This window comes from Camellia sinensis, chromosome 5 (genome assembly GCF_055761805.1).
Source record: "Camellia sinensis isolate YWXY chromosome 5, ASM5576180v1, whole genome shotgun sequence".
In the NCBI taxonomy this organism is placed as follows: Eukaryota; Viridiplantae; Streptophyta; class Magnoliopsida; order Ericales; family Theaceae; genus Camellia; species Camellia sinensis.
Window position 1 is genome coordinate 15,422,196 of NC_138965.1, and position 27,329 is coordinate 15,449,524.

Below are 27,329 nucleotides of genomic sequence, written 5' to 3' on the forward strand. Positions count from 1 at the left end.
TGGTACTCTCACCATCATGAATAGTGCCTACAATGGACGCTTCAATGGACTGCACGTACTCATTTTGGAATTCCTCAAAAATTGTTTTGGTGTAAATATCTGCCATTTGCTTTAACATCACAGTTGGAATGGAAACCCTTGGCAATTTTTGACACAAATTATACTCGGCTTCCAATTCTTTATACCTCTTGTCATAGAGCACCCTCTCAAAATGCTTGAAAAATTCCATCAAGTTATGATCACAATTGAGATAATCCTTCAAAAATGCATTGAATGATTCACTTAGTTGAGTAGTACTCATTCCAGCTGCCCAAGAATTCATAATATATGGCCATCCCCATTTCTCCTTCACACCAAAAGTTTGCGCCAACTAATGATTGTTGTGTGTATCATACCTATCAAGCATTTGGTCCCATTGTATTTTGAATTCTTCTTCATCATCAATTTGATGCATAAATTTTGAAAAGACACCCTTTACCCCAATATCTTGAAAGAGGGAACTCACATGCTTCACAGCATTTTGCATCAAATGCCATGTACAAAGTCTGTGGTTTGTACTAGGCATGACAATTGGAATGGCCTTAGCCATCGCAGCATCTTGATCGGTGAAAATAGTTTTTGGAGCTTTGTTTGACATTACCTCCAAAAAAATCTGAAATAACCATGTGAATGATTCGGCAGTCTCATCGTACATCAACGCTGCATCGAATACAACAGTTTCTCGATGATGATTAAATCCAACAAAGGTTCCAAAAGGTCTATGTTCATTATGTAATTTGTAAGTAGTGTCAAAGGTCACTACATCACCAAATTGAGCATAGTCCATTATCATTTATGCATCCGCCCAAAATATGTTACTTATTTGCTCTTCACAATCTAATTGGACTGCATAATAAAAGGATGGATTTTCTAAACTTTTCTTATGAAAGTATTGCAACACACTACCCGCTTCTCCATATTCCAAATCTTTTTCTCTCTTCGATCTCAAGTAATTTTTTCGGTCCAATTTGGTGAAGCCAAGTGATGTTCTTCCACCAGATTCCCTACCAAATAGCTCATAAGTAGACCTAAGAGGAATTCCAGATTCTGAAGCCAATTCTACTTCAATTGCTTGGGTAGTAGATGTTTTTCTTTGGGATGGCAACATATGAATACACTCTTGAGGCACAAGATCATGATCATGATGTTCAACAAAATCAATGGCAACATATTGTCCTAAATTTCTATCTAACTTGATAATAAATCGAGCACCACAACCACACCTCACCTCTTGTCTCGGAAATTTTACTAGTGGATCTCACTTGTCAATACCTCAAGTTCCCTCTTTGTAACATACAAAAGTCCGTGAAGTTATTTCCTTAGTATGTTTGTTCTTGTGTGCATATAGCTTCTTAATATTAAAGCCCACATTTCCGCCATAGGTATTGTAAAAATCATATGCAGCTTGTTCAGAGTCAAATGACATGCCCAATTTCGGCTTCCAACCACAATTAGCCAATTCATTAACAACATTATTTTCTTCGATTACCTGCAATTCGATTTATAGGTTCAATGAATCAATTTATATTACTTCGATCTATAACTTGGATTTTTTTGGACAGGTATGCCAGTTTTTTGGATAGGTATGCCAGTGTTTAGATTTTTTTTTTTTAATGATCATAAGTTCAAATCAAAGTTAAAAAATTACAAGTTTCTGCATCCTTTCAAATGAATGGACAACTTGAATCTAAAGGAAGACAATAAAATGTTTTGAGCATAATGCACTAGGGAATTGACTGCTTACATGTGCTGCCCAACTTCTTCTTTTTTTCAGTAGTTACAATACCTACGTATCATTCATCATATAGGCATTAATAAATTTGATGTGCTAGGTATACTTACAGTTCATCTACTCATGTCACTTGTACTAGTTTTCAAGCTAAAGATGGGGAAAAATAAAAGATAATAACAAAAGAATAAGGCTCAGCAATTATACTTTTTTTATCTTATTCAGCATTGACTTAATTTCTTTATACAAGCAGATCAACAGTTTGAGGCATTAGGCAGCTATTAGTAGATTTAGGTAGGTGATACACAATTTTTTTTTATAAAAGAATTAGCAAGACCATATTTTTGAAACCAGTTTCAAAGAAGATTCAGACTCCATGCAGCTTCCACTAGTAAACAAAGGAATGCAAACACAGATTATAGCATAGATCACAAACACAGAGATTGAAATAGATAAAAAAATATATCTAAACCCTTAACAAACTCATCTAAATTATAAATAAAAATTATATCTAAATTATATCTAAAAATTAGTAATTTCTGAATTAACAAAATCCTTAATTATATATAAAAATCCTTAATTATATATAAAAACCATTAATTATATCTCAATCCTTAATTAGTAATTTCTGAATTAACAAAATCCTTAATTATATATAAATCCTTAATTATATATAAAAATTAATATAGAGAAATGTATAGAGAAAAATTAATATATACAAATTAATTATAGCACTGGTATATTTGTAATGTCTGCAAATACATAGAGACTGAAATAGAGAAATAGACTGAAATATTTCTAATGTCTGCAAATACATGTATACATTGATTATCCAAACAAAATGTAAATATAGAGACTGAAATATACATATATACATAACACAGAGACTGAAATATACATATATACATAACACAAAGACTGAAATATACCTCGTCACAGTCGGACTTGCGTCTCTCCGCCATTGTCGCGTCACAGCCGGACTCACGTCCCTCCGCCAACCTCTCTCCATTACCATCGCCTCCGTCCACCATCGTTCTCTGTCTTTGCAGATGGCGCCGAGCCCCTCTTCGTTCTCCAGCGCCTCTCTTCTCGCACTCTCTCTATCCAGCTGCATGGTTAGAGCAAAACAGAGGAGAGAGGGACGAAGATGAAGTCAAAATGAGGGTTCAAAGTTCAGGCGGGAAATTCGAATTTTGGGAACAAAAAAATTATAAAAAAAAAAAAAAAAAAAAACCAACTAAATAAAACGACGTCGTTTTTGCACTACAAAACGACCTCGTTTTGTAGTGCTGCTGGGAGTGCTGCAGGAAAGAGCGGCCGAAGATCTGAACTCCCAAAATGCAGCCATACATCAACTAAGTTATATATATAGGGTTGTTTTGGGAAGTTGGTAAAAAGCTGGCTTTTGGCTTTTTACCAAGCTTTTTGGCTTTTTTGGAAATGATTTGGGAAGTTGGTAAAAAACTGACTTTTTGTTTTTTAGTTTAATATTTATTTATGGTGTCAAATCAAATTAAAATGACCAAAATATCCTTACCCAACATAAGAGATTTATTTTTTTATTTTTTTTCATAGGCCCTAATTTGTAATTTTAGGGCTACGTTTTTGACACTTTCCAAATGAATTTTGTTGCGTTTTTAACAGTCACATTTTTGAACATTTTGTCCAAAAACATGACTTTTTACTATGTTCCCAAAATAGCACATAATATACAATACTCAACTTTTTGAAGACCACTTCAGAAGTCCCAAACCAAATGACCAACCACACAAATCCACCACGTGCTATCCCTATGTTGAGCAGGCTGCCCAACCCACGTGACTACCCCATGCTAGTGACATCGACTCTGCAGAGCCTCAACAACTGAACGCACGCCCACTCTGACCGTGAGGCACACACGCGAGGTCCAAGAGAGCACCCAAACGCATATAAGGCGCGTGGTTAGCACTTCATCGTCTTCCCTGGAGCATGCCGAACAGGACAACTCGAGCCAATGAACGAGCATCCGAAAACCCATACTCCACCAGCACCATAACGGAGCAACCCAATACACCACTAGCACCGTAACGGACTTACCTACTGCAAACCACCGAACAGATTTACACCGCACAGCAAAGCCGAGCGAACTGAACACTAACTGTACGGGAAAGAAATAAATCTTCTCGTATAATCCTGTTGATCAAGTCTGCACTCCTCCAAACGTCGTCGCTTTACTCCATGAAAACACAAACGTGAGCTAGCCGGCGGGTGTGTGCCGGATACCTCTCCAATGCCTAAGTCAGCAAAATAGACAAAGACAAAAAGCTCTGTGTATTTGAGAATCAAAGTTGTGTGTTACCTCTCCATAGGTGATGTTGTAAGTTTTTATAGGTTCCGCGTGGCACAATCCTAGTAGGACTTTTACTCCTCCATGTAGAGTCCTCCTAGGATTCATACTCCTGAAAAATAATGCCTATCCTTCAACACCCCCCTCACTGCATAAACCAAGTGAGATGGTTCTATCATGGTCAGACTTCAACATGACCGAGGTAAGCATGGCTATGCTAAGCTGCAGACTAGACCGAGATAATATTAGCTCGGCTCTTCCATTCACTGCTCTTACCTTGGCTCTTCTTAATGCTAACCACGGTATGTCTAGACCGGAATAACCAATACTCCGATCCAAACCGGGATAACTTTTGTGAGTGACGACCAAACTTACCATAAGCTCTTTTGGGACCGGAGTAACTTCAGGTCTCTCGCGGGCCGGAGTAACTTTACACCTCTCTTGGGCCGGAGTAACTTCATGGCCTTTTTACTCAGCCCTTCGCAATGTGGCCCATAACGGCCCATTACCCTCTCAATTGCCCCTTAATTCCATCTGCGTAGCATGATAGGGATTACCTGTTACCAGCCGAGCTAAAAAATTTCAGAATTCCAACCGAGCTAAAACCATTTAGCCTTTCCAGCCAGGTAAAAAACCCTTTTAGCCTTTCCAGCCGGGCTAAAAACCATTTTAGCCTTTCCAGCCGAGCTAAATTCACATTGGGCTGTACCTGTCCGGTCAAAACGTCTCTTCAATCACAGCAACTGAATCGCTTCTCATTCCTATGACACGTGGCCCCCTCTGATTGGCCCAATGCAGCTGTCACCCCGTCTTCGTACTCCGTGAATTTTGAACAGTTCCCGCCTCTAGTCCTTCCATCAAAACAAAACTCTTTGTTTTTTCGAATCACTCACCACACTATTCATTTCCTCATCTCTCTCTTTCGTTCCTGAACTTCTCCAACCCTGAATTTGCTGAGTTCGTGTTCTTCATTGCCGTTGCTTCCATATCTAATTTCTTCCTCTTAACCTGGTAAGTTTACTCAAATCTGCCTTGTTTTTGTTGTTTTCGCATTTGCTTTTACAATACATGTATTTTGTGTGTTTTTTCAAAACACATACCTTTCTTTCGTGTAATAAAACCTCTGGCTTGTCACGAATAAACTGAAGAACACTGATTTTGATCCAAAATCATAGTATAACCGAACTAAAAAGTCGTTTGTAGTTGAGGTCATTCTAGGCAGACCATTCGACCAAACTAACACTTCATGTTATGCCATTAGTTTTATCAAGTCAAACCACCTTTTGTTTTAACTCAGCCAAGCTAGAAATTCGCACTAAGTCTGCGTAATAGTGCGTCTGTTAGTCTCAACCACGGCCGAGCTATAACTTGGGGCTAACCCAGCCTTCGTAGTTCAGACCGAACTAAGAGCGCTGCCCCCTGATGCTCAACCAGACTAACAAATCCCTTGCTAAAACCGAGCTAACAGACCCTTTGCTCAAACCGAGCTAAGACATGAAGCATTTCGCATAGCCGAGCTAGGACTTCATTTATCTTGCCGTTATTTCTTCTTAGCACGGTCCCACGATATGTGCGTAACACCCTTGTTTTTTACCTTGCAAACTTAGGTTGCCCAGGCATTCCCTTGAGCGCTCAACCGAGCTACTCAAAATCATTTTCCCACCGAGCTAACACCCACATATAATTTATTCATAACAAACCACAAATAGGAAAGTATAGGTTTTTAGTTGACTCTCCTAGCACAATGGCTGAATTTCGCAAGGACTACCAAATCCCAGATGATGTCCACCTTTCATTGGCCGAGCTAGACACCATCCCTTGGGGAAAGCAAGGCTTTGTCCCTTTTAATGTTATTTCAATCGTAGAGTACGGTCTACGCTTCCCCATACAGCCCCTCCTCTGTGAATTCCTTAGGCAAACCAAACTCTGCCCTACCCAACTTTCCACTAATTCCTACCGTATAATAAACGGCATTGCCGCGCTAAACGACCGGGCTGGTCTTAACCTCGGGCTAGCAGAACTCTTCCACCAATATTCTATAGGATCCGCCAAAGATGGATAGGTCTATTATTTAAGAATAAGACGTCGGCGTGAAAAGATAATAAAAGATACTTCGGACAAAGATGTGAACGACGACGATTTCTTCTGGGTATTTGGGAATTTTGAGGACCAACAAGCCCAGATCCCTGGTGACAGAATAAACTGGAACAAGGGGGTAGTCGGTAGGTTTATCTTAGCTCCATTGAACGCCTTTCTTTACTTCGGATTTCAATATTTGAACCGGACTAACAGTTGTCTTCTTTTTATGCAGACTCGAACTTCCTCAAGTCACAGTACAGCTACCCTAACCTAGCTACACTTCGTGCCACGCTTCGATATCCAAGCCGAAGTTGGACCGAGCTATTGAATTTCCAGCCGACCTATCGATACAGTGGCAAGCGAAAGACCAAGGTAACTGATTTCTTGTTGGAGGCTTCGCCTGAACCGGACCCAACCTTGCCCCAAATCAGATTAATCCCTTTAACTGCTGAGCAAGAGATGGCCAAAAAGAGAGTCGTGCGAGCCCTTCTGATTGAAACAAATCCAACTGAGGTACCGCCAGCTAGTCAAACTCAAGAAACCGTAGTAGCTCTGCCTTCTCAACAACCTTCATCATCTCGCCCGAAGAAGCGTGCCCGAACTACCCAAACCGAGCAACATCTTGTTGATGAAGATGAAATCGTGGTTCCTTAAACCACTCTGCCAAGCCCTCCACCGAGCCCACAACCGAAGCGCTCTGACCAAGCTACCTCCTCCAAGTGGGCTCCAAAAATCAGCTTTCAGAACCGTGCTATCACGGATTCGGACTCAGTGGTCGCAGAAAAAGACCACCTGATGGCCTTCAACTTGGCTAAAGGTGTTTGTCTTCCAGCCAACATGAGGCACCACAACCACCTGACCGAGCTGAAGGCCCTTCGCTCGTCCACATGGTGCTGGTGAGTTGTCCCTATACTTTATTTTTTCTAAAGAAATTTGTCCAATCTAACAGCTCGGTTATATTGAAAAAGTGTCTTACCATCCTTTTGTAGGCCATACAGAAAACCATATCGCTCACAAGCGAGTGTTAGAACTTAGGAAAACAACAAGGCAAGCCATAGCAGAAGCTGAAGCCAAAACGGCTGAGCTAGAAGCATCTCAACAGAAGACCGCCGAGCTAGAGGTCGAGGTCACCCGTCTGACCAGACTAGTTACCTTGGCTAATGCTGATAAACAAAGGTCCCTGACACTGATGAAAGACAAATACCTTCATGAGCTGGCCAAGCTCGAAGGAAAAAAGAAAGCCGAAATAACGGAACTTGAGAAGAAGTTGGAGGCTGCAGAGGACCGGGGCTTTAAAGAGGGTGAAGCCCTATACATTAAGCAGTGTGAAGCTGCAAAGGATCTCCTCTTTAAATGCAGGTGGAGGGGTGCTGTGGTGCAGCTCGGTCATGGGCCTGAGACCGAGGTCTTTAATCCTCCTCAATACTTTATACTGAGCTCACTGGCAGAGTATGCTGATACCACTCAGCAACAGTTTCTTGAAGATTCAGATGAAGAAGAAACCGTGCCTAACGATACCCCAGTTGTCAATGATCCCGCCTGTCAATCGGCTCGGTCAGAGCCAATGGTGGAAGATCTGACTGTCGAACTTCCAACTGAAACCGTGCTTCCAACCGAGACCATACTCCCGACCGAAACCGAGCTACCAACTGAATCTGGGCTGCGAGTTGAACTTGATACGGATCTTGATGATCTGTTTGCTTGAATTTGCCTTCTTCTTCTTCTTGCTTGATTTCTGTATTTTCTTTTCTTTGCTGGACACAAATTCTAACCGGGCTGGGGCCCCTCCTTTATATTTGCTTTGAACTTGCCAATGAAAATCTTCTTTTGTTCCAACTGTATTTTCAGTTTACTGCCCTGCTTGTACTTGCTTTCTTACTGTAATTTGAATGAAGTAGACCATTTTTTGGCTGAGATTATCTATTCCGGTCTTAACTTTGCAAACTAACTGGGTATACCTGCCAACCACTCTTTAGCCAAGATCCTTACCTCGGCTGAAGAGTACTAAAAAGTTGTTTTAATCCAGCCAACCATTTTTTAGCCGAGATCCTTACCTCGGCTGAAGAGTACTAAGGGTTGGTTTAATCCAGCCAACCACTCTTTAGCCGAGATCCTTACCTCGGCTGAAGAGTACTAAGAGTTGGTTTAATCCAGCCAACCATTCTTTAGCCGAGATCCTTATCTTAGCTGAAGAGTACTAAGAGTTGGTTTAATCCAGCCAACCACGTTTTAGCCGATATCCTAACTTTGGCTGAAGAGTGCTAAGCGTTGGTTTAATCCAGCCAACCACTCTTTAGCCGAGATCCTAATCTCGGCTGAAGAGTGCTAAGAGTTGGTTTAATCCAGCTAACCATTCTTTAGCTGATGTCTTACTTCGGCTAAAGAGTACTAAGAGTTGGTTTAATCCAACCAACCACTCTTTAGCCGATATCCTTTCTTTGGATAAAGAGTACGAAGAGTTGGTTTAGTCCAGCCAACTATTCTTTAGCCGATGTCCTTACTTCGGCTGAAAAGTACTAAGAGTTGGTTTAGTCCAGCCAACCATTCTTTAGCCGATGTCCTTACTTTGGCTGAAGAGTGCCAAGAGTTGGTTTAGTCCAGCCAACCACTCTTTAGCCGATGTCCTTTCTTCGGCTAAAGAGTACCAAGAGTTAGTTTAATCCAGCCAACCACTCTTTAGCCGATATCCTTACTTCGGCTAAAGAGTACCAAGAGTTGGTTTAATCCATCCAACCTCTAAATTGGTTATTCCTGCCAATTTAGAATAAAATGTTTGGTTATTCTGACCAAAACGTCCTGCAGCCTGGATCCTTATCCTAGGCTTAGGAGGGGTGTTGGTTTTTTCAGCCAACCACTCTTTAGCCGATGTCCTTGCTTCGGCTCAAGAGTACCAAGAGTTGGTTTAATCCAGCCAACCTCTAAATTGGTTATTCCTGCCAATTTAGAATAAAATGTTTGGTTATTCCAACCAAACGTCCTGCAGCCTGGATCCTTATCCTGGGCTTAGGAGGGGTGTTGGTTTTTCCAGCCAACCTCTAGATTGGTTTTTCCAGCCAACCTAGAGTAGAGTGTTTGGTTATTCCGACCAACCTTGCTGTTGATGTCCCTAACTTACTTAATACAATCTCTTTTTACAGAATAAAACATTTATACTGAAAAGAAAACTACTTGTTTTATTGGGGAAAAAAGAAAATTACAAGTATCTTGAAGAAAAGCTAAAAATAAAATAGTTTGAGATTGGCAGCGTTCCATGGCCAGGGAATTGCTTTGCCGTCCTCATCTTCTAAGTGGTATGCCCTCTTGCCAGCTAATCCGACCACTTTGTAGGGTCCTTCCCAATTAGGCCCTAATTTGCCATCTCCTGGGACCAAAGTGTTTCTCATTACTTTGCGCAACACCCAATCTCTGATCTTGAATTGCCTTGGATGCACTGTTTTGTTGTATTTCCTGGATAACTCTTGTTGGTATGAGGCAATGTGAACCAGTGCTCTGTCTCTTCTTTCCTCTACAAGGTCGAACTCCAATGTTATGGCTTCTACATTCAAGTCTGGATCAAAATTTTCGCTTCTAATTGTGGGGAGGCCAACTTCCAACGACATTACTGCTTCCATGCCATAGGCTAAGGAGAATGGTGTTTCTCCTATTGATCGTCGAGGTGTGGTGCGGTAAGCCCATAAGACATGAGGAAGCTCGTCAGCCCATTTGCCTTTTGCTCTTTCTAACCTTTTCTTAAGTCCATCCAAGATGACCTTGTTTGACGCTTCCACCTGGCCGTTGGCTTGGGGATATGCCGGTGTAGAATTGTAGAACTCTATTTTGTATTCTTCACAAAAGCCTCTGAAGATTCTGTCATCAAACTGGGTGTCGTTGTCTGATATTAGGGCTTTAGGTATGCCGAATCGAGTAATGATATTCTGCTAGACGAACTTCTTCACATCTTTTTCCTTGATTGATGCCAATGCTTCTGCTTCCACCCACTTTGTGAAGTAGTCTGCTGCTGCGAGAAAGAACTTCCTGTTTCCGAGTGCTATTGGAAGTGGTCCTACTATGTCCAAGCCCCACATTGCAAAGGGCCATGGGCTGGACATTGGTAGGAGTTCTCTGGCCGACTGATGTATTTGGTGTGCGAACTTCTGACATTTCTCGCACTTCTTCACATACTTCTCCGAGTCTGCCTGCATGTATGGCTACCAGTATCCTTGTGAAAATGGCTCTGTAAGCTAACAATTTTCCTCATTGGTGGCTTCCGCACACCCCTTCATGTATTTCGAACAAGAATGCTTCTATTTCGCTGGGGTGGACATACTTTAGATAAGGTCCTAAGAATGACTTTTTGTACAATGCCATAGATGGGGAGAGCCAAAATCGCTGCGACTTTGCTCTAATTTTGTTGGCTTCTTTCTTTTCTTCCGGTAAGACGCCGTCTTTTAAGAACAGTATGATGGGATCCATCCATGAGGGGCCTAGTTCGGCGCAACGTACCTCTTCTACTTCGGGGTCCTCAATGCTTGGTCTCGGTAGGTAGTCAATTAGTAGTAGGTGAGGGATGGATGTATCTGTCATTGATGCAAAGCCTGCTAGTTCGTCTGCTCTGCTGTTTTCCTCCCTGCCAATCTGTTCTATTCTTACTACTTCAAATTTCTTGATCTCTGTTCGGACTAATTCTTGGTACTTGGCCATCCTGTCATCCTTTGCTTCACAGTCGCCAGAAATTTGGTTTACCACCAGCTGTGAGTCGTTGTAGACCATTAGTTCGGTGGCCTTCATGTAGAATGCTGATTTGAGTCCTGCAAGAAGTGCTTCATACTCTGCTTCATTGTTTGATGCTGGGAAGCCAAGGTTGATTGCTTGCTCCACAACCATGCCGTCTGGTGAGATGAGGACTATGCCAAGTCCTGCGCCATGCCGGTTGGATGCTCCATCCACAAAGAGCTTCCACATCTCTCCAACGAATAACTTCTAGCAAGTGGAGGGGTCAGATGATGTCGTGGGGTCAAGAATGTTGCTGGTGTTTTCTCCAAGGTCCATGCTTGTTGTATGCCCCTCGTTATCTGATTGTTCCATGTCTTTATTTGTTGGTAAGTCTTGGCTCGGTGTAGCTTGGTTTGCTTCTTCCTTGCTATCTTTACTATGGTCTGCCATGGGGTCTGACGGAGTATACTGCACCAGGGGTTGCGCTATTCCAGCGTCAATTTCTATCCCCAGTTCGGTTGTGTCAGTCAGGTCGACTGGGCAGATATGATGACTTCTTGGGGTAAATTCTGCGACAAAGTCTGCCAAAACTTGGGCCTTTATCGCGGTTCTGGGTTGGAACTTGATGTCGAATTGTCCCAACTCTACTGCCCACTTCAAGATTCTCCCAGAAAAGTTCGCTCTTTCAAACAGAGCTTTTAATGGGAAAGCTGTGAGGACAACTATGGTGTGGGCGTGAAAGTAGTGCGACAACTTCCTTGATGCCATCATTAAGGTTAAGGCCAGCTTTTCTAGTGGCAAATACCTTGTTTCGGCACCCAGCAATGTCTTGCTGTCATAATAGATGGGCAGATGTTGGATTCCTTCCGCACGGACCAATACTGCGCTAATTGCATGCTGAGAGACCGCCAGGTACAGGAAGAGTTCTTCTCCAAGTATTGGGGTGACCAGCAGTGGTGGAGAAGACATGTATTCTTTCAAGCTTTCCAGAGCTCGGTCGCATTCTTCGTCCCACTCGAACTTGGCTTTTAATGCTTGAAAAAATGGTCGTAGTCTGTCTAACGACCGGCTAATGAATCGGTTGAGTGTGGCTGCCATGCCGGTGAGATGCTGCACTTCCTTTATTGAGTTTGGCCTCTCTAGATCCTGAATAGCTTTGATCTGGGAGAGGTCTGCCTCTATACCCCGGTTGGTCACCAGGAAGCCCAAGAATTTGCCAGATCCTACACCGAACGCGCACTTAGATGCATTAAGACGCAACTTGTGCCTCTTCAGAATCTGGAACATCTCACCTAGGTCCCTTAGATGGTCGTTCTCATCCTTGCTTTTGACCACCATATCATCGATGTAAGCTTCCACTGTTCTGCCTAACAACGGCTCAAACATCTTGGTGACCATTCTCTAGAGTGTTGCTCCTGCGTTCTTTAGTCTAAAGGGCATAACCTTATAGCAATATAGTCCTCTTGGAGTGGTAAAGGACGTGACCTCCTGGTCTGGTTTGTACATGGCAATCTGATGGTAGCCTCTGTACGCATCCAGAAAGCTAAGTCGGTTGTGCCCCGCCGTTAGGTCTACCAGTTGATCTATCCGTGGTAGGGGGAAGCTGTCCTTTGGGCATGCATTGTTGACTGTCTTATAATCGACGCAGACACACCATTTGCCATTCTTTTTTGGCACCACGACTGTGTTGGAAATCCATCTGGGGTAGTGCACCTCTCTGATAGCTCCTGCTTCTAGCAGATTTCCCACTTCTTCCGCCACTATCTCGGCGTGGTGGAGCGTCGTTCTGCGAGTGCGCTGAATGATTGGTCTGGCAGATGGGTGGACATTGAGTTGGTGACAGATGAAGTTTGGATCGATGCCAGGCATGTCGTAAGGTGTCCAGGCGAACACTTCGATGTTAGAGGTCAGGAATTCCAAGACCTCTAACCTCTCAGTGCTGCACGACGACGAACCGAGTAAAAAGAACTTATCCGAGTTCTTATCATCTATTCCTACCTTTACCAAGTCTTCCACTGCTTTTTGGTCAGCTGCTTTGCCGACATCTGTGAACAGTTCATTGCTTTCAGGTTCTTCCACCGAATGAACATATCCCTTGGCAGCACGGCTGCCATTAATCGTGTCGAAGCACTGTTTGGACATAATTTGGTCTCCAAAGACCTCTTCAATTACACCGACTTCGTTGGGGAACCGTATTATTTGATGGTAGGATGACGCTACAGAGCGCATGGCATGCAGCCATGTTCTTTCCAAGATTATGTTGTAAGTGGAAGGGACCTTTAACACCTAAAATTCCACTTGTTTTGTCACGCTTCCTGCCCTGACTGGAAGAATGATTTTGCCGACTGGCCACTCTAGCATTGAGTCGAATCCGATCAGGGGGGATACAGTTGGTGCCAGGTCTTTGTCCTCTAATTTCAGTTGTTTGAAGGTGTCGTAGTACATTATCTCACATGAGCTACCTTGGTCTATCAGAATTCGTTTGACGTCATAATCCTTGATGCGAAGGGTGACGACCAGTGCATCGTTGTGAGGGCAATATATTCTTTCCAGGTCCTTGTCTGAAAAAGACATGACGTTCGTGGCCTTTGTTCTCCCTTTTTGATAGTAGGTTGGGCACTTAATACCTCCCTTAAGTGCTTAGCCTTCTTGATCGACCCTCTGAGCTCGCATACACGCTCAGGTTCGAATACTCCATGTATCACATTGATCACACCTTGAGGTGGGGCGTCAATTGGCATTCCATTGGGGTTATTATGGTCCTGGGGGGCTGGTTACATCCCTCCTTCAATGTATTTATCTAGGTGACCAGCTGCCACCAACTCCTCCAGATGCTGTCTCAATGGCATACAATTTTCAGTGCGGTGCCCTTTTTCTTTGTGGAAGGTGCATCGCGATCTTTCGTCGTAGTCTTTCTGTGCTTCCCCTAGCTTAGCTGGCCATCTAACGAAAGGCTCATCGCGTATTTTGCTCAAAATCCGGTAGATCGGTTTCTTGAATACCGTGGTTATGGCAGTGCGGACTCTCAACCATCTTTTATCCTGGTCCTCTCCGTTGTCTCGCCTGCCTCGTCCGTTTTTGTTCGGACGTTCTACCGCGTTGATCTTTGCTGCGGTCTTTTTATCTAGTACTGCGGTCATGCCAGATTTTGTTTTGGCACGGGTGCCATCCTCTTCCACCCTGATGTGCTGATGCACTTTTTCCATCAAGGCCTCCATGGTGAGGGGCGGTGTCATGGTGATTGAGTCCCTTAGTCTGGTTCCGACTGGAAGGCCTCTTTTGTATTGTGCAATGGCAAGATTGGTGGGGCAGTCCCCAATCTGGTTGAATGTCTCCCAGTAGCGACTATTGTAGGATCTTAGTGTCTCATTTTCGCCCATGTCGATGGAGAGTAGCTGGTCAATCTCCACCGGGGTTTTGGTGTTCGTTCTGAACCTTGTGACGAACGCCTCCGCCAATTGCGCCGAGGAGGCTATGCTGCCTTCTGGAAGTTTTTTGAACCAAGTCAAGCCTAGGTCGCCAAGGCTTGATGGGAAGAGAATGCACATCAAAGCCTCGTTTCGCCGATATACCGCCATAACCTGGCGGAAGTGGCTTAGGTGTATGTAGGGGTCCGTCTTCCCCTCGTACATGGTGAATTTGGGCTGAAGGAAACCTGAAGGTAGGGGTGCGTTTTCAATTGTCGAAACGAACGGCGAGGTTTGCAGCCTTGCTAATGCTTTGTCCGTTGGTTCGTAGGCAGGGCGTGGCAACGGTATTCCGACCTCGACGCTTCCATGTGTCTGAGGAGCCAACCGCTGAAGGGCAGATACCCTGCGAGGGTTGCGCGCCCTAGTATCCTCCTTCCATCGTGCCTTTTCTTCCAGCATGTTCCGCAAATCGGATGATCTTGGCAACTCTGTCTGCCTGGATGATGTCTGGTGCGAGCGCAAGGGTCGATAGGTACTTCTCTCAGTGTAAGACCTCAATGATCTCGTTCTCTCAGACCTGGAGTAATGAGTTCTGGAGGTTCTGGATTGAGTATCGCCTGTCCTGAGGCTTCTACTCTCTGCTTGTGATGGTGTGGAATGTCTTCCACAATCTTCTGAGCGGCAAGGGGACGTCTTGCTTTTGCGCCCCTCTTCTGTTGCCACTCCTTTTCCCTTCATCTGGCGTTTCATAATCTCCATGTCCGCCGCCATCCGTCCTATTAATTTGTCCTGCTCCTTTACACAGTCCTCCAAAACTTGAGGATTAATCCTCCGCCTTTGTCTGTCAAGACTTTGTGAATGAGGGTGACAGGGGCTGTTATTCCGCCTCCCCCTAGCATCCCTCCTGGGGTTATGTCTTGGGGCTCCAACTCCGCCATAGGAGGGATAGGAGGCAAACCTTCGCGCCTCCCACCTCCTTCTGGTGTTTGTCCATCAATGGCAGACTGTGGTAAATCTTCGTTGTGCACCATCCAACTAGCGAGGGAAACTTGATCAAGAGGTTTTGTTCTGTCTGTTATTCCCACAGACGGCGCCAATTGTACGGGAAAGAAATAAATCTTCTCGTATAATCCTGTTGATCAAGTCTGCGTTCCTCCAAATGTCGTCGCTTTACTCCCTGAAAACACAAACGTGAGCTAGCCGGCGGGTGTGTGCCGGATACCTCTCCGATGCCTAAGTCAGCAAAATAGACAAAGACAAAAAGCTCTGTGTATTTGAGAATCAAAGTTGTGTGTTACCTCTCCATAGGTGATGTTGTAAGTTTTTATAGGTTCCGCGTGGCACAATCCTAGTAGGACTTTTACTCCTCCATGTAAAGTCCTCCTAGGATTCATACTCCTGAAAGATAATGCCTATCCTTCAACACCCCCCTCACTGCATAAACCAAGTGAGATGGTTCTATCATGGTCAGACTTCAACATGACCGAGGTAAGAATGGCTATGCTAAGCCACAGACTAGACCGAGATAACATTAGCTCGGCTCTTCCATTCACTGCTCTTACCTTGGCTCTTCTTAATGCTAACCACGGTATGTCTAGACCGGAATAACCATTACTCCGGTCCAAACCGGGATAACTTTTGTGAGTGACGACCAAACTTACCATAAGCTCTTTTGGGACTGGAGTAACTTTAGGTCTCTCGCGGACCGGAGTAACTTTGCATCTCTCTTGGGTCGGAGTAACTTTACACCTCTCTTGGACCGGAGTAACTTCATGGCCTTTTTACTCAGCCCTTCGCAATGTGGCCCATAACGGCCCATTACCCAGCTCAGCCCAATTTATAAGTATAAATTACCCTCTCACTAACCTTCATGAGTCCAAGCTTAGACCAACGACAACCAGATCTGGCCATTCCTACGAGTAACCACGATCCATCAAAACAGTTCAGGGTACAGGAACATTTTGATTCCATTGATAACCTTCAGTGTAGTATGCCAAGTTCACACATATTTCAGAAATAATTTGATTCCATTGATAATATAATAATTTATCAAAACAGTTTAGTCATGAAATAACAATTTAATTTTTCAACAGTTTAGGATAGAGGAACATTTATAAAAATATGTAGAATGAAACTACTCACCTGAAAACGAAATAATGTAATCCTCGAATAGAGTATAAAAGTCCAACTAGTGCCCTAAACCAAGTATGAAAACTACACGTCACTACTAATTTAAAAATACTAAAGAATAGGAACTAAGCAACCTCAACTAAAGCGCACTAACACGGCTCAACTCAACTTACTGATACTCTTAAATATTACCTAAATTCATGTTCTTCAAGGTCTAAAATCACCCAAGACATGGGTTCCGGTCGAAACTTAATTAAATGTGACTTTGAGATAAAATAGAATTTTTGATAGGTTTTCCCGAACTGTTCACTAACTCTGAAAATTAAAAACCCACTCTACACCATTCAAAAAATTCCAAAACCCTCCAGATATCAATTAATATATCCTAAGTTTCAAACCCAATTGGTTTTACTTGATTTGCTTATCAAAATAATTATTTACAATTAATTATGCCAAAACAGATTGTTTTCTGCAGCACTTTAAAGAAATTAATAGTTCTCTTAGTATACATAAGAAATCAACGCAAGGCAAAAAATTTACGAAACTAGACTCGTAACCGGTTCTAATGACACTGATTTGATAATTTTTGGATTGATACCCAAAAAGAACAACACTCCCGAATTTACCGTTTAAACTAGTTTTCTGGACAGATTTGAACGCATCAGTTTATATGGATTTTGACTCCCAAAAATTATGAAACAATTCAGATATGAAATTCAATATGTAATTGATCTACTGTAAAAATTTTAGTTTAAAATTCATTCGTTTGATATTGTTTCTTGATTTTTAAAGTTTGTGATTATGTGCAGAATTTTTGAACTAAGAATTACACCCATTCTTTATAAATGAATTTAACTCATCAGATTTCTTAACAGTATATATATATACAAAATACATAAACCTATAACCTCTTCATCAATGAACTAAATAATAATAGAGCAAGGATAAAGAACAAAAACAAAGAGAAGAAGCAAGATAGAGACCTACCACACACCCGACCTTTTTTTTTCTTCTTTTCTCTCAATCTCTCTTTCCCTGTGGCTGCTGTTATATATTGTATTAGGCAACCTAGGATTACTTTATATATCTAAACAAAAAAGCTCTAAATTATTATCTCTTTATATTATTTTATTTTCTAACCAATTAATTTAAATAAAATATAACAAAATATACTTACTAACTTACCCTCTCTTTTTTTTTTTAAATAATAAATCTTGCCTCTAAATTGAATACTTTCACCATAAATTTATTTTAAGTTTAAAATTAATTAAAAGATCATTCAATAATAATTAATTTGCACTTTAGGATTCACCATCAAAATATTTGAGATTGTGAAATTATTATTATTTAATTATTTAATTGATTTGTATATTCGGGTTCTCACAATTTCTAGGTATGAAGAAAATCTTCTTCATATAGAATATCCTAAGGAGTAGGTCGGGAATAATAACACCTACTATGTCCTGTTAGAGCCATTCTGGAGGTTTGTTGGGGAAAATTGGTTTTGTTAACAAACTGAATATCTTGGAAGTTATTTTGTATTTCTAAGATTTGTGATGGGGAAAGATCATCTTCCTCATCATCAGGGTTACCTGGTTGCTGCGAAGCAGAAAGCATATTTATCTGAGAGCTAGATTGTCCTATGTTAATGTTTTTCATTTTCTGACTAAAGGCGTCCATGAATTCATTATCACGTTCATTGGATCTAAGTTTAAAATTAGTGACCTATAAGGGTGGTTTAACATTTATTGGTTGAATGTGAGGATTTGATATAGATTTTTCCTTTTGGTGTCGTACCAGTTCTTCTACAAATTCTTCAATTTTGGTTAACTGTTTTCCTACAGTTTGAAAATGAAGATTTGTATAATTATTTTGTTTAATTATCGGGATAAGATCTTTGACTTGAACAAATTCTTTTCTTTCAGAAGAGGTATCAGATGGTTTTACAAAAGCTGTGATGACTAAAGGGTTACCGGAGCAAGAATCTACACTTGGTGCTAGTTCTAATGATTGTATGGATTTAATACTCTGACTATCGGTCATTAACCATGTTTTCTAGAGATCATCTAAAACATTAAGTTGGAGTTCTGGAAGTATGTTCATTATACTGACAAACTTAAAATAATATTCTGGAAAGGATCTAAGTTTATGATATTTATGTACATGAAAATAATATTGTTGTTTAAGTGTTTCTAGCTATTGTGGTGTATGGTAATTAAAATACCATGTTCTAAATTCCTGGTATTTAGATTGCATAAAACCCTGGTTTAATTGCCAAGAATTTGCAGAGAGAAAGGAATCAATCATCAACACTCAACATGAGTTCAATTAGGAGTAGATTACTTTAACAGCCGTGATCCATACACCCAGTGGGGGTCGCGCCCCCAGTGACGTGGCGCGCCCCCACTGGCTGAAAACTTAAAAAAAAAAAAAAAAAAAAAAAACAGTTTTTTTTTTGGACCAATCCGGGGCCGACACCTCACTGGGGGGTCGACCCCCAGTGGGGGTATGAAGCTTTTTTCTTACTTTAACATATCATAGGAGTAGTTTATTCTCTCTAGGGGTAGTTTTAATTTATTGTTTCTGTGATGGTTTTCTGGTTCTTGTAATCAGTAAACTTTTTCTGGTTCTTTTGTGTTTTTGTTTTTTGTTCTTGTTCTCGTCTTTGTAACAAGTAACAATTTCGGAAAAGAATATCAGTTTTTAGTTTGTTTCTCTTTGTCGATTACCTCCAATGAAGTCCTTGAATCTATCAAGGCATAGGACACCAACCATAGTTGCTTAATCTGTTTGTTGTTTGTAAAATTTTGATTTTTCTATCAAATCTTCTCTGTCGATTTGACCCAAACAAGATTTTTGCTAACAAGGGCAAATTACACTAATAGTCATTTTAGTTTGGTACTTGTGTCATTTTAATTCCTGACTTTTCAATTGTGATACATTTGATATTGAATTTTGAATCTCGTTCCAAATAAGGACAATCAAAGACATCGTTGCTTTATTTCAAGGGCAAAATCGTTAATTTGATAAAATATAAATTAGTTTTACAAAAATAAATGTCAAAAAATTATTTTAAAATTTTTAAAAATTATTTCTACTCACCAAAGATAAAATTATATAAAAATCATAAATCTTTTACATTTTTTTTATTCTTTTACCTAATTAATTTTTAGTATGTGTTTGGATGATGATCATAGGTGATTGTTTTTAATGGTTATCATTTAATGGATAGTTATTAGGATTTTAATGTATAATCGATATGTTTAATATATGAAATGCTTTTAGTTTTAGATTTTTTGATTTAATGGATTGGTTTAATAATGATATCAAAGTTGTCGCCATGTTATGCTTTTAAAAAAAAAAAAAACTAATTTAACGAAAATAAATATAAAAAAATTATTTAAAAAAATTATTTCTTCCCTATCAAAAGATAAAATTATATAAAAATGATATGTTTTTATTTTTTTTTTTCAACAAATTTAATTTTTAGTTTCTTAGAAAAAATTATAAAAATATATTCTGAAAACTAAATCAAACAGAACTTTATAATAAAAAAAATTCCAACATTATTCATAAAAAAAAAGGCAATTATATTTCAAACAACATATAAGTTAACCAATACAAAATAAATTGTTTGACGACTTTGCCCTTCAAATAGAGCAACAATGTCTTCAATTGTCTTTGTTTGAAACGAGATTCAAAATTAAAGATCAAATGTATTACAACTGAATAGGGACCAAAGTGACCCAAACTAGAGGGACTGTTAGTGTAATTCACTCCTTTTTCTAATACATAAGAAGGACTCTATAGGCTATGTTTGGTTCTTAAATTTATGAGTAAATTACATTGACACCCCCTGAGGTTTATATTTATTACAATTCCCTCCTCACCTTTTGGAAATTACATCCCCCTCACCGAGGTTTAAAGTTTCATTATAGATTGCTTTCTCCAGCAATTTAAGTTTTTTAAATACCAATTTTGCCCTCACTGGGTAAATTACATTGACACCCCTCACATTTTAGAAATTACAATCCTCTTCCCAAGGTTTAAAGTAGCATTACCAATTTCCTCATCGATTAGTATTAGTTGAAAAAAAAATTAATTGAAAAAAAAAATTAATTGGAAAAAAAATTATTTGAATAAAAAAATTAATTGAAAAAAATTTTGTTAGTCAAATTTTTAAATTTCTGTTTAAAAATCAAAGTAAACTCATTTTTTGAATTTACATTTTTTTCTCAAATTTACAAACTAAGACAACCATTTATAAACCAAAAAAATTATTAAATAAGTTTTTATGACAGTTTTTAAAATTTTTGTAAATATAAATTGAAAACTGAAAACGAAATGGTTACCAAATAGACCTCAGATGGTAAAAATGTCGTAAAATTAACAAATAATTAAATAAGTTACTAACGTAAGAAATGACTTATCAAAAGATTCTTAGACTATGTATGGTTTGATTTTTAGAAAAAAATTTAAAAAATTAAAAATTAATTTGGTTAAGAAATAAAAAATAAAAAATAATTATCATTTTTATCTTTTGAGTGTAATAAACATAAATCTCAAGGGGTGTCAGTGTAATTCTTATCTTACGTTGGTTTTTAAACAGAAATTTAAAATTTTGACTAACAAAATTTTTTTTCAATTAATTTTTATTTTCAAATAATTTTTTTTGCAATTAAATATATTTTTTTCAACGAATTTTTTTTCAACTAATACTAACCGAGAGGGCAATTGGTAATGCTACTTTAAACCTTGGGGAGGGGATTGTAATTTCTAAAATGTGAGGGGTGTCAATGTAATTTACCTAGTGAAAGCAAAATTTGTATTTAAAAAAATTAAATTAGGAGAGAGCAATCTGTAATGAAACTTTAAACTTCAAAGAGGGGGATGTAATTTCCAAAAGGTGAAAGGAGAAACTGTAATAAATATAAATCTCAGGGAGTGTTAATATAATTTACCCTAAATTTATAGAGGGAAAAAAAATAAAAGAAAAAAGTGAATAAACTACACCTAAAAAAAATTCACCTTTCCCTTCTCTTTTCTTTTTCCTCCACAAACAGGGTTAAACACAAAAATTTCACCTTTTCTTTTCTTTTCTTTTTTTCTTTTTCCTTTTCTCAATGTCAAATGTCAAACCCTTGAAGATATTTGTCATTTAAATCTGAGTGACAAGTAAAAATGTTGAATATGTTTTTTGGGAGCGCTTGCTTCATTCCAATTTCCACATAGCAAGCCACTATATGCAACCACTGGATGTTCCCTTTGTACTTGGGGTTCCTTCACCTCAACTATTCAATCTCTAATTTTCAAAAAAAAAAATTCAAATTAAACTGTGCAACACAACTGTCACATGAGCAACTCAACTGTGCAAAATCCCATGTCTGGTGTTGCTACAACACACTCAACACTGGTTGGATTCATGTTTACTTGACCAAAATTTCTCAACAAAATCTTATAACAGCCACATATGGCTTGTGTAATGAAGATGTGAGATTATTTCACAGAAAAGTCCCTACTAATTTAATCTTTGATCCATTTAACCAGTTGGGGAGGCATATCCATGTGGTACCTCATGTCATGTGGCATTCAAGGGACCATTATGCACTAGTCTCTTCACCACACACTCCATTTAACAATCTTGTTCTGCACAAGCCTTAGAGATCAATCACTTGCTAAGATCACACTTCCAATTAAAAAAAATCAAACTAGAAATCATGGGTATCCGATTGCTAGGGATTCCTCAAGCGAAACTAGTTTTCAGAGGAGCTCTTTCTGCTCCAATGGCACAGGATGTACCCAAAGGCCACCTTGCTGTTTATGTTGGAGAAACTGAGAAGAAGCGATATGTTGTTCCGATTTCATATGTGAAGCATCCTTCATTCCAGAGCTTGTTGAGATAGGCTGAAGAAGAATTTGGGTATGATCATCCAATGGATGGTCTTACAATTCCATGTAAAGAAGAGACCTTCATTGATATCACTTGCAGTTTGAATTGCTCATGAGCAAGAAACAAATAAAGACTCTTAACATCATTGACTCAGACTTTCTTTTTTTTTGGATTCACACCATCATGAATTAGAATAGTAGGAATGTTTCTTGTGAAATCAATGTGAATATGCTTTCAGTTGAGAAGTGAATTGGGAGTTGAATCTTCATGTAATTGAATAGTTTCACTATTCTTTTTTAGTTTAATCTTCCCGGAAATTTATCTATTTGATATGAATGGTCTGATTGCATTGCAGCACTCTTTTTACTAAAGCCAAATCTTTGATATGTTGAGCAAGTGATGCAGCTAGGTTTGGGCCAATGTTGTCATATTTTCTTCGAAAAGCCCACGTTCAATCTGAAACAGCCAAATGAGTAAAACTCTTCGAATTTGTGTTTATGCCATTTGTGTTTTCATTATTATTTTCATTGACAGATAACATAATGACATTTATCAGTACAATATGTAGCAGTAGTTTACTGATCCCATTGAACTAATTAACAAAATTGGAGGCAAAGATAGCATAATTAGTTTTATCTTTGGAGTTCTCATGGTGTTTCAACATGTACTGATTTCACGTAAAGGTTTAATGAAGCATATATCAAGTCTTATTTAGCTAAGATCAAAGAGAAAATTAAAAGAAATTTCGAAGGGCCCCTTTTAGGCTGTGAGCAGAATTTGTAGGACACAATGTTCTCTATTCTACCAATTATTTTTTGTTATTTATTAGTCCCTGTCACTCTAAAGTCTTGACGATGAGTAGAATGACAAAACCATGTGATCCATCATGTGCTAATGTCGCCAAACTATGCCCCATATATTTAAGATCACTCATGAATTCATTGCTCCTACTTATGTATTATAGATCAGTCATGCAAATTTTTGATGGAATCATTACAAAAACTTTCGCTTTGAACAATCAAAATCATTCACAGGTCACCAACCCAAAGGAGAGTAGCTTATTTGTTGATTAAAGCTCTAGTGAATAACAGTCATAACAAACATGATATCTCAAAATGACAATTTACCCTCTTCACTCCAACCCTAATCTTCGGTAAAATGAAAAAGTACAATTTGCATACAATTTACTGATATTACCTACTAGAGAGGCTACCCTAATGACAGCATCAAAATCCACAACAAGTTCTTCAGCTGCTTCACACCTCTTCAATGAAATTAACCTTTTTCAGTCAAATCAGATCCTTTTTGTTGTTGCTCTAGACCTGCTCTTAATACCCATAAATGTTGTAAAAACAGCCTTACATAGGTGTTTATGGTACTCTATAGTGACTGGTTCTCTATTTTGACTTCATTCCATTGGAATTGTTAATGTTAAACATTACATCCTCAGAAATACATAGTTTTTACATAATTCACCAACAGATAAGCACAGCCTATTTATACTCTATTGCTGATAATGGCTCCAAAATTTCCATAATTTAGCATATGCATTTTGCAATTCAGTATCAATCCGTCATCCATGGCCTAGCTTTTGTACCTTAGCATCTTGCGATAAGAGTGTCCATCAAAAGAATTTCATCAAATCTCTATGAGACATCATTGGTTAGGCAATGACTATTGATTCAGTTTTTTTCTTGCTAAAACAACCATGACCAACATGACAAGTCCAAATAAGTGGAATGCCTTTGTTTACCAATATTAACACTACAGAAGCTATACAAACGGAAATTTCAATGCAATGAATATTTTCCCTCTTAATGTGAGAATTATATTAATGTTCTTATGACATTTATCTCTACCATGAATCGTTTGTGTGAACAAGAAAAGGAAAAGAGATAAATTTTGTACATAGAAATGGTAATTACTTCTTTACAAAATTGTGTTCTGCTGACATATCCTAGCATTTCTTCTATAATGAATCATGATCGACCCAATCGAGAAGTGAGGTCAATGAAGATGTCTTAATTGCAGGGAATGGTGAGACCACCCATTGGATGATCAAATGCAAATTCTTCCTCGGCTTGACTTAATAAGTCTTGGAATGAAGGTTGGTTCAAGTATGATAGCGGAATCACAAATAGCTTCTTTTCACTCTCTCCAACATAAACTACTAGATAGCCCTTTGACATCTATTGCTGCTGATGAAGCTTCTTGAGGAAGTGGATGTATGGATTTAATAATCTGATGATTGAGGAAGTGGATGTATGGATTTAATAATCTGACCATCGGTTGTTAACCATGTTTTCTGGAGATCATCTAAAACATTAAGTTGGAGTTCTGGAAGTATGTTCATTATACTGACAAACTTAAAATACCATTCTGGAAAGGATCTAAGTTTCTGATATTTATGTAAATGAAATAATACTGTTGTTTTAGTGTTTCTAGCTGTTGTGGTGTATGATACTTAAAATACCATGTTCTGAATTCCTGGTATTTAGATTGCATAAAATCTTGGTTTAATTGCCAAGAATTTGCAGAGAGAAAGGAATTACTCATCAACACTCAACATGAGTTCAATTAGGAGTAGATTACTTAAACATATCATAGGAGTAGTTTATTCTCTCTAGGGGTAGGTTTAATTTAGTGTTTCTGTGATGGTTTTCTGGTTCTTGTAATCAGTAAAATTTTTCTGGTTTTTTTGTGTTTTTGTTTTTTGTTCTTGTTCACATCTTTGCAACAAGTAACAATTTCGGCAAAGAATACCAGTTTTTAGTTTGTTTCTCTCTGTTGATTACCTCCAAAGAAATCCTTGAATCTGTCAAGGCATAAGACACCAACCATAGTTGCTTGATCTGTTTGTTGTTTGTAAAATTTTGGTTTCTCTGTCGAATCTTCTCTATTGATTTGACCCAAGCAAGATTGTTACTAACAAGGGCAAATTACACTAATAGTTGCTTTAGTTTGGTACTTGTGTCATTTTAATTCCAGACTTTTCAATTGTGATACATTTGATCTTGGATTTTAAATCTCGTTCTAAATAAGGACAATTAAAGAGATCATTGCTCCATTTCAAGGGCAAAATCGTTAATTTTATAAAATATAAATTAGTTTTACAAAAATAAATGTCAAAAATTATTTTAAAATTTTTAAAAATTATTCCTACTCACCAAAGATAAAATTATATAAAAATGATAAATCTTTTACATTTTTATTTTTTTATTCTTTTACCTAATTAATTTTTAGTATGTGTTTGGATGATGATCATGTAATAGGTGGTTGCTTTTGTTGATATTTTTGAATGGTTATCATGTAATAGATGATTGTACTTGTTGTTAAGAGATATTTTTTAATTGTTATCATTTAATGGATCGTTATTAGGCTTTTAATGTATAATCAATATGTTTAATATATGAAATGCTTTTAGTTTTAAATTTTTTTAATTTAATGGATTGGTTTAGTAATGACATCAAAGTTGTCGCCATGTTATACTTTTAAAAAAATAAAAACTAATTTAACGAAAATAAATATTAAAAAAATTATTTCCACCCTCTCAAAAGAAAAAATTTCTTTTTTACCTTTTAGTTTCTTAGAAACAATTTCTTAAAATATATTCTGAAAACCAAATCAAACAAAACTTTATAATAAAAAAAATTCCAACATTATTCATAAAAAAAAAAGGCATTATAATTCAAACAAGGGTAAATTATTGATAAATCCCATTTAGAAGTGTTTTAATCCAAGAAGTCCATGAAGGAATTTTTTAACCCATTTTGTCCCATGTATGTATAGTTTTATTCCATAAGTCCTTTTTCTTGATTTACACTATTTTCTTGGACACTTATGCCCTTATATTTAATTTTGATACCCTTATAAATATTTTTTGAACGGTTAGCAATTTTATTATGTGAACATTCATATTTTAAAATTCACATTGGTAGGAATGTAAAATTGGCTCGTGGGCGGCCCGAAACCCGCCCGTGAGCGGAGGCGAGCCCGGCCCGTTGACAATGTGAATATTCACATTGATATGTTAACATTCACATTAATAGGAGTGTAAAATTAGTCCGCGTCCCGTGGCGGCGTGAAACCCGCCCGCGGCCCGGGGCGGGTCCGGTCCGGCCTGTTGACAATGTGAATATTCACATTGATAAGAGTATAAAATTGGCCCGCGGCCCATGGGCGGCCAAAAGCCCGCTCGCCGCCCGGGGCAGGCCCGGCCCAGCCCGTTGACAATGTGAATATTTACATTGACATGTTATCATTCACATTGATAGGAGTGTAAAATTAGCTCGCACCTCGTGGCTACCCGAAACTCGCCCACGGCCCATGGGCGGCCCGGGGCGGTCCCAGCCCTGCCCGGCCTGTTGACAATGTGAATATTCACATTGATATGTTAACATTCACATTGATAAGAGTATAAAATTGACCAGCGGCCCAAGACGGGCCCGACCCGGCCCGTTGACAATGTGAATATTCACATTGACATGTTAACATTCACATTGATAGGAGTGTAAAATTAGTCCGCGTCTCGTGGCTGCCCGAAACCCGCCCACGGCCCATGGACGGCCCAGGGCAGGCCCGGCCCGACCTGTTGACAATGTGAATATTCACATTGACATGTTAACATTCACATTGATAAGAGTATAAAATTGGCCCGCGGCCCATGGGCAGCCAAAAGCCCGCCCGCCACCCGGGGCAGGCCAGGCCCGGCCCGTTGACAATGTAAATATTTACATTGACACGTTAACATTCACATTGATAGGAGTGTAAAATTAGCCCGCGCCTCGTAGCTGTCCGAAACCCGCCCACGGCCCATGGGCGGCCTAGGTCGGGCCCAACCCGGCCTAGCCTGTTGACAATGTGAATATTCACGTTGACATGTTAACATTCACATTGATAAGAGTATAAAATTGGCCAGCGGCCCAGGCGGCCCGACCCGGCCTGTTGACAATGTGAATATTTACATTGACATGTGAAAATTCACATTGATAAGAGTGTAAAATTGGCCCGCAGCCCAAGGCGGGCTTGGCCCGA

General features: G+C 39.1%; 1 protein-coding gene across 1 annotated transcript; it reads right to left on the reverse strand.

The window, feature by feature from the left end:
- Positions 1 to 370: 370 nt before the first annotated feature.
- On the reverse strand, positions 371 to 2,799 carry LOC145791240 (protein FAR1-RELATED SEQUENCE 5-like). Its single transcript, XM_082871565.1, has 4 exons — positions 2,698 to 2,799; positions 1,337 to 1,528; positions 946 to 1,231; positions 371 to 798 (listed from the first exon to the last, which is right to left on the reverse strand). The coding sequence occupies exons 1-4, from the start codon at positions 2,797 to 2,799 to the stop codon at positions 371 to 373; spliced, it is 1,008 nt and encodes a 335-aa protein (XP_082727691.1).
- Positions 2,800 to 27,329: the final 24,530 nt, after the last annotated feature.

Bases quoted from the DNA above. Each gene is read 5' to 3' on its own strand.
- LOC145791240 (XM_082871565.1), bottom strand. From the start codon at position 2,799: ATGGTGGACGGAGGCGATGGTAATGGAGAGAGGTTGGCGGAGGGACGT. The intron at 1,232-1,336 runs GTATGTTACAAA...TTTATTATCAAG, and splicing joins AAATAACTTCACGGACTTTT to TTAGATAGAAATTTAGGACA. The intron at 799-945 runs GTAGTGTGTTGC...TTGGTGATGTAG, and splicing joins TTTGGAATATGGAGAAGCGG to TGACCTTTGACACTACTTAC.